The 8,398-nt window shown below is 35.4% G+C and overlaps 1 protein-coding gene across 1 annotated transcript; it reads right to left on the bottom strand.

Annotated features, from left to right (window-relative positions):
* Window positions 1-2,949: 2,949 nt before the first annotated feature.
* Window positions 2,950-7,072, bottom strand: LOC120201229 (protein pleiotropic regulatory locus 1-like). The gene is made up of 17 exons (XM_039201887.1): window positions 6,842-7,072; window positions 6,699-6,723; window positions 6,477-6,588; window positions 6,270-6,351; window positions 5,991-6,056; window positions 5,541-5,622; window positions 5,168-5,260; window positions 4,939-5,002; window positions 4,739-4,824; window positions 4,520-4,621; window positions 4,288-4,371; window positions 4,072-4,132; window positions 3,914-3,980; window positions 3,748-3,825; window positions 3,585-3,649; window positions 3,387-3,464; window positions 2,950-3,299 (listed from the first exon to the last, which is right to left on the bottom strand). The coding sequence occupies exons 1-17, from the start codon at window positions 6,973-6,975 to the stop codon at window positions 3,127-3,129; spliced, it is 1,452 nt and encodes a 483-aa protein (XP_039057818.1). The 5' UTR covers window positions 6,976-7,072; the 3' UTR covers window positions 2,950-3,126.
* Window positions 7,073-8,398: the final 1,326 nt, after the last annotated feature.

Raw genomic sequence — 8,398 nt, 5'->3', positions numbered from 1 at the left:
CATCATTCGTGCCATCAAAAAAACGCTGACTAGCTTGCCACCAATCAGTGGCAAGCTCAACCTCCGTGGGTGTCAGTCTCTGTAATGGAGTGTTGGCCTCCTAAAAATATAAAAACTCAAACAAAGTTAAACGTCTACTATTAATAACTTGATTATATATGATAATATTTGTGTTAACTTACATTATTTATTGTCGCATATGGTATTAAGTCTTCCCAATCCAACAGACGTTTCCTCTTCAAGGAAATAGCCCTAGGAATATCATTTGAAGTTTTTAATGCATATGTCCTCATGCTGGGGAAAGCCTCAAATATCCAAATCTACAAACAATATAATAACAAACATTAGTAATTGTTAAATAATTAATTATAATTTTGAAAACATTATATAGAAATTCTTACCTTAAAGGCTCAAACAAAGCCTGACAAAGTGTATTTCGACCCATCGCCACGCAAACTTTTGTGGTCATCAAAGGCAGACAACAACTTAGTCCAGGTAGCTTTCCATATATACGAACCCCACGGAAACAGATTCAATGCATTTAGGTCATCTACCAATAATATTAGCTCATGATGAATAGGTTGTCTGGCCTCTCTGCCTAAAAAGCCGGCATACAAAAGTACTAGAAGGCATACTCGGACAACATCGACGTCATTCATCCGAGTAAAACCATCTTTATTATTAAACAATTTCTTCAGGTCTTCGACGTGTAAGTTCGGCTTCTCTATTGACTCATCAGGAAAAACCCGGGATAACCATGATGGACGGGTGATATGACGAGTGTACCGGCCTATATCATCGTGTCCGAATCGTAGACCAGTGATTAAGCAGAACTCCTTCCGCCCAAAACAAGTATACGCCGATGGAAAATGAAACCATATCTCTTCCTCACCACGTTGTATACTATCGGGTAGATCGCTAGTCATGGTCTGAAGCCACAAATGGATCAAATTAGCATCTCCACCCGGATGCTGTACTCTCAGCCATGGCCCGAAGCAGGTTTCCTCAAACAATTTTCTTTGTGCAGGTGAAAGCTTCGAAGCAATTGTAGTAGCTAGGCTAACTTTATTCCTTAATGTCAATAAAGCCGAAAAAAATTTCTACAAAAACAATAAACATACCAAGTTAGATATACCAAAAACTACACTGTGAAGATATACCAAAAACAATAAACATAAAGAGCAGTAGTTTATTCTTGAAACTAAAATTTGCAACACTGTTTTATCTTTTGGTTGAAATGAAAATCGCAACGAGAGAATGAAAATCGCAACGCGGAAATGACTATCGCAATGAGAGAATCGCAATGCAAAATTAAAATCGCAACGAGAGAATCGCAACGCGAAATGAAAATCGCAATGCGATTTTGGTTTCTCGTTGCGATTTTCATTTCTCTCGTTGCGATAGTCATTTTCGTGTTGCGGTTTTCATTTTCATGTTTCGATTTTAAGTTTAGAAACTATTCTTCTTCTGCAAATTGAAACTTTAATGGATTGCATTACTTCAACCAAAAGACAAAACAAAGACAAATACTAACTTCACAGGGTTAAAGACTAAACAGTTTAACAGTATTGGCAGCAATCGAATGAATTTAATAAGAAATCTAAGTGAAATGGTTAATCTATTATTGAAATTACCAGTAAACTTATCATCAATTTCAATATGAAAGACCTAAAATAATGCAAAATTTTCAAAATAAAAATAATTAAAAAAACTAACACTCGGAGGTTGATTTTCCATTTCTGAATGATTGTGAGGGATTTCTGACCGTGAATGGTTGTGAGGGATTTCGCCGGAGATGGGGACGAAAATCTTCGGAGATGGGGACAGATTTCGCCGTAGAGAGTGAGAGATGGAGATGGGACTGAGTTGTGATTTTTTTTAGGTTTTAGGTTATGAGTTGCGATTACGGGATATACTATGGACGGTTCAGTGTTCCGATAATTAATATTCGTGTTTGGAATTTAAAAATAAAATACGCGTAGCGATTATAATGACGCTTTAAAAATCGCGCTGCGATTTACGGATACGCGTTGCGATTTTACGTATTGTCGTTGCGATTTACGGATACGCATTGCGATTTACGTATTCTCGTTGCGATTTACAGATACGCGTTGCGATTTACGTATTCTCGTTGCGATTTACGGATACGCGTTGCGATTTTACGTATTGTCGTTGCGATTTATGGATACGCGTTGCGATTTATATGTTCGCGTTGCGATTTTCATATTCGCGTTGCGATTCTTAATAATCGCGTTGCGATTCTGGGAACTGATTTGCGATTCTGGAGATCGCGTTGCGATTTTTATTTCGCATTGCGATTTTGTTGGTCATTTTGGCAAATCCAAAAAAAGTTGATTAAAATCGTATATTATAAGGCATTTTTTGTCACTGAGGCGATTTTCTCTTTTTTAAATAAAAAAATATAATAGTAGACACATAAAAGTATAATAAAAAAATATTATGCACATATTTTCAGCGAAAAATTCTTTAGAACCTTTATAATTCATAATAATATTTTTATAATATTATCAAATCAAAAGAGCTAAATCAAGATCAAAACATAATTAAATAATTTTATTTTATTATAAAATATTAACAAATTACTATTAAACTATTATTATATCAAGAAACGTAGTATATATCATTTTCAGAAAAAGAACAAAGTAATTAAAAAAATAAAGATTAAATTGACAAAAAAAAGTTTAAATATAAAAGATAAATTTTATTAAATTATTTTGAATCAAAATGAAATTAAAATATTGAAAATATATTGTTATTATATTGAACAATATCACTATTCTATTTAATAAAAAAATTGAAAATACAAATGAACTAATAATTGAATTTAAATAACTAATATTGTTAACGATTGGTTCAAACAATTTCTAGATTGACTCTCAGATGAAACTTCTTACATTCTTGAACCGACAACAATGGCTGTAGAGTATAATAATCTTAGCAATGAACACCAGAATAGGGTTAATGAATGTATCATTACTAGGTGCTTTAATCTAGGATCCAACGAACAGTTTTGTCTCTTAAGCAAAGCTAATCTTACATTATCTCAAAAGCACATTTTACCAAAACTAAGATCGAGTAACCGACCGGACAAACCGACATGTTCGGCTAAAACCGTCGAATGTCTTTCGGTGGTTTGAAGTTGAGAGGATGAGTTTGTTCAGTCGCAGTTTCATCTTCTTTCCACATTTTAATGGTCTTGTCTGCTTCACAGCTTACCAATCTTGTACCGGTTACATCGTACGAGAGTGCGTAGATACCGGCTTCGCTATCCAACGAGCCTGTAATAAAAGCGACCAGTCGTGTTAATTGTCATCCCATTGTCACGATCAACAAGTAGCGGATAAGGAATCCCGAAAAAAACGTACCGGGCTGTACAATTGTCTGAGCTTGCTGGAAATTGTGACCACTCCTCCAATCCCAAAACCACAAACTCCCATTGTCACCTTCAGTAATTTGCATCTAAAATTGTTAGATCTTGCGTATTTCGGGCTAACAAAGAGGCATGTACACGGTGATTCACAAAATCAAAATTATTTGATAAAATAACCGAAAATTATAAGCACCTCCGGTAGCCATTACGCCATCCTCGTTTACAGCCATGGCGTTAATTATAGTCTTCTGCTGAGAGCTGTTCCGGTAACGCAAACGACGACACTGTGTTAGTTCTACGAGCACACACACACACATCCAGAATTCAAGCATGGAAATAAAATGGCTTTCACTTACAGCATATTGTGCAAGAACTCTCCCTTTGGAAGACTGAATTTCTTAATGTTGTCAGCTGATGCGGACGCAAAAGAATGCCTAATGCAGAAAAGTTGTGAAATATTTAAAACCACAGAATAACTCCGTTTTTCGTATAAATTAATAAATTTGATGTCGGGGCGCATACTCTTTAGGATGTGGTGCCATTGCCCGTACAGACTTCTTATGGTGTGTTAGAGTTGACATCGTTTTTCCTGGACATTAAACAAACTATATGTAATAAATGGAACAAAAAAGATGGGAAATATAAAAAGGAAAAAATAAAGTCACATAAACTCGATTTACCATATCTAAGATCCCAGAATTTTATCGTTGTATCATGAGAGCCGGTAACAACTTGTGGATCCTATAAGACGAGATTCATAAGTTCCGTCATTCAACAATTTAACAATTTCTTGTGGTAAAAAGTGTAGGACATAGCCATGTACTTCGTATTTAGTATTTTACTTTGTATTAAACTTGTATTTTAAATTTATCTAAGTAGAAGATAAATCATTGTACCGTTGGTCGAGTAAAGACTGAGCAAACGGTGTTATCATGCCCAGACAGCGCAAAAATTTGCATCTTGGTGCGAATATCCCATACCTGAAAATTGTTATTCTATAAGATATAGATTTCATGACTAAAAAAATCAGGCAAAAAAAGAGCATAACAACCGAAATACATAAGCAGCTAAAATGATCGTATTAAAACAAAATTTCTGAGGGTTTTCTACATGTTGAAATTTTCATACCCGGCATACAGAATCACGTCCCCCAGTTAGCAATATATCGATTGTGGGATGAAGAGCCAAGCAATAAACACCACTTAGGTGACCATGGTAGGAACGGATAACCTATACAGCAATTTATAAGTTTCGATAACTATAATGATTTCAACAGTTACAGCAGATAAAAAGTTATAATCTCTTGCTCGATATAGATTCAAAATAATAAGTTTATGCAGTTCTAACCTTGTTCTGTTCAAGATCCCAGCATTTTACTTGCTTGTCATCACCAGCAGAGAACATATAGGTGTGTTTGCTACTGACGGCAAGGCCTGTGAATAAATATAGATTTCAAATGATTCGAATCCATGATCGATATTCATCATCCACACTTTGGTTGGCCCATAAAAACTATTCAAACCCCAGAAAAAATTGTTAAAACAAACCTCGTATCTGTTCAATGTGTCCAGTCAGTGTGAGCTTCAGCCTCCCACTAGCTACATCCCATATCTAACATGCCGAAATCAAGACAAGGAAAAGGCGGAAGTCATTTTCAGAAAGTAATGACTGAATTTTCAAATGAATTTCTTTTTATAGGCTCACATTATAGCAGAGGAGAAACAATGATAAAATGAGGAAAAAAAATGGATAGCTACTTATTACACAATTATATACCTTGATTGTACGGTCCGCAGAACCGGTACAGAACCAGTTGTTACTTGGATCAAAGGCAACAGATCTCACCCATCCCAAATGCCCACTGATGACCTGCATTAACCATTTAAACGTGTCAAGAAATCTACAGGAACTGAAAGACACAGAATTAGCGATGAAATAGGTTCAACGGGAAACAACAAATGAAATCAACTGGCATTATAAAAAGGTGAAATTAGTGAATAATATTCTTAATGTAGCTTTAGTTATAAACATGTTTATCAAAAGACTAGAACTAGAACACACAATCAGCATGTGCCCCCAAGGGGAAATAAATTAGAGAATAAAACAATATTTATATCAACTACCATGATGTAGAGAGAGAGATTCTCACCCTGTAGTTCTTCCATGGACGATGCCACACGGGACGTGGCCATTTGCTTGGGATTCTTTCTATTATAGCAGAGGTTGTCAGCCTGTCACATGAAGGAAACCATAAATCTTAAAGCTGTAAATGTCCTAAATTCGAAGGAGCGGCAAGCCAAGTAGTAATCTACATATAGATCATATAACCAAATAAATACTTCTATATGCAAAAGTGAAAACATGCTTGACCACATTCACCTAAAAGCTTGCCATGCCTAAACAAAGGTAAGTTAAAGAGACAAACAAATGATAGACCTAATTGCATGAGACACAGATTTTTTACATTTGACAGCAGGTAACCAATAAAAACAAAACACCATGGAAAATAAATGTATTACGGCGGAATAGTAATCACATGGTAACACGACTTCCAGAATTATTAATGAGCCTGAAAACGCATAACAGAGAGAGGGAGAACCTTTCAGAAAAGGGTGCAGAAGCAGAAGTAATGGCAGTGCTTTTGCCAGAATTACCAACATCATTTCTGGTAAGAAGAAAGAAAGACGAGAAAAAATTAGTCACACGAATCAGCAACATAATTTCTTCTACATAACAGAAACAGATTCCAATAGAACAATGATACGGCGGTCTATACAAATACGAATCAATCCCATTTAACAGTGAACCCACGTCCGTTGTTTCATCGGGGAAGACTACCAAAATTAACATATAGAGCATTTAGAACAAGAGAACTTACTGCCCCTTTGGTTGCAAAGATGGTCCAACAACTAAAGCATTTTGAGTGCCTTCCTTTTGAGAATTACTAGAGTCAGCTGGACCTGCTCCATTAACAGTTACAGTTACACAAGTCTTAACATGACATGCCAAAATCACTGTATCTAACAATCATTAAGTATCAAGCAATTCGAATGCACCGAACCCTAATTACCAACACTGGAATTACCTGTAAGAGCAAGGACATTCGAAGGCACCGAACCTTGATTCCCAGCACCTGAATTAACTTGCTTCGAAGGTTGACCCGGGGCAGTTTTAATTCCACTATACTCCACGTTTATCTTACAAATTTAGATCAAAAACCAATAACACACTTATAATTCAATAAACAATCCCCATTACAGTACTACTACTAACAATAAAAACTAAAGTTCAAGCAAAACAGACTAACCTTGTGGCTCATGCGAATTTTTTTGCTGCACTCAACCAAAGAAAAAAAGAGCTTAGTTTTTAAGTACGGCTCAACGAAATTTGAATGAACAAATGAAGGGCGGAAATTGCAATTTGTTCAATTTTGAAGTAAAAATATGAAACCTTTCGGGGTCAGGAGGGGCGAAATGGCCATGGACAGGGCTAAAGAGATCCAGAGCGCGCTTTAGGGATTTAAGACTAAGCTTCTTCAATGACTGCGGCTCTACTGGCTCCATCTCCAGCGCCGGCCCTCCCATCTTCTCCCAATTAAGAAGATTTGGGATTTAGGGTTTTAGGTTGATTCAAACCGAATTGGAATCCTTAGACCCTTTCCTTTTTTATTACAGCCAGAGCAAGAGGGAGAGGTGGCTGTCGAGTGTTGACGAGAGAAGCAAGGGCATGGAGATTTAATTCAATATAGTTCCAATATAAAACAATATACGATTTATTTTTTTATTAAAAAATATAGGATTAATACGAAATGATAAAAAAAAGAAAATAATTTGACCGAAAATGTCTTATAATATACGATTTTAACCAATTTTTTTGGATTTGCTAAAATGACCAACAAATTCGTAATGCGAACTCCAATTTCGCAACCCAGTTTCCAATTTCGCAACGCGAATTTGTAAATCGCAACACAGAAGTCAAATTCGCAACGCGATAGTCAAATTCGCAACGCTAATTTGTAAATCGCAACATAGAAGTCAAATTCGCAACGCGATAGTCAAATCCGCAACGCGATAGTCAAATTCGCAACGCGATAGTCAAATTCGCAACGCGAAACACAATATTAATTTCGCAACACAAATGTAAATAATATTATAACAAATCATAACCTAAAACCCTAAATCACAACTCAGTCTCATCTCCATCTCTCACTCTCTACGGCGACATCCGTCCCCATCTCCGGCGAAATCCGTCTATCTCCATCTCTCAGAGCAACCATCACAACCATTCACGGTCAGAAATGGAAAATCAACCACCGATGGTTAGTTTTTTAATCTCTTATTTTTATTTTGAAATTTTTGTATTATTATTATATTTTTCTTATATTGATGATAAATTTACTGGTAATTTCAATATATATTTTAACCATTTCACTGAGATTGCTTAGTAAATTCATTCGTCTGCTGCCAATACTGCTAAATTGTTTAGTCTTTAATCCTGTGAAGTTAGTATTTGTCTTTGTTTTGTCTTTTTGTTGAAGAAATGTAATTTATTCAAGTTTCAATTTGTAGAAGAATAGTTTTTGAAACTTAAATTCGCAACACGAAAATGAAAATCGCAACACCAAAATTGCAACGCAAAAATGAAAATCGTAACGCGATTTTCATTTTCGTGTTGCGAATTTAAGTTTCAGAAACTACTCTTATTCTGCAAATTGAAACTTGAATGAATTGCATTACTTCAACAAAAAGACAAAACAAAGACAAATAATAACTTCACAGTGTTGCTAATTTAAGTTTCAAGAATAAACTACTACTCTTTATGTTGTCCTTGAACCTGCACTAAACTTATATGTTGTCCTTTTAAATGTTTATATAAGTGTTTACTTCTTGAATGTTATTTGATACATTTTGTGAACTATGATGGAATAATGACAGCATGTGAATACCGTGCTAGTTTGAAACATATTTGGCTTTGTTTTCACTGTTTAATATCATGTCTGTTTATAGT

This window comes from Hibiscus syriacus, unplaced genomic scaffold (genome assembly GCF_006381635.1).
Source record: "Hibiscus syriacus cultivar Baekdansim isolate YM2019G1 unplaced genomic scaffold, ASM638163v2 tig00007043_pilon, whole genome shotgun sequence".
Classification (NCBI taxonomy): Eukaryota; Viridiplantae; Streptophyta; class Magnoliopsida; order Malvales; family Malvaceae; genus Hibiscus; species Hibiscus syriacus.
The sequence above is the reverse complement of the archived record's forward strand: the minus strand, read 5'-3'. Positions and strand labels throughout refer to the sequence as shown.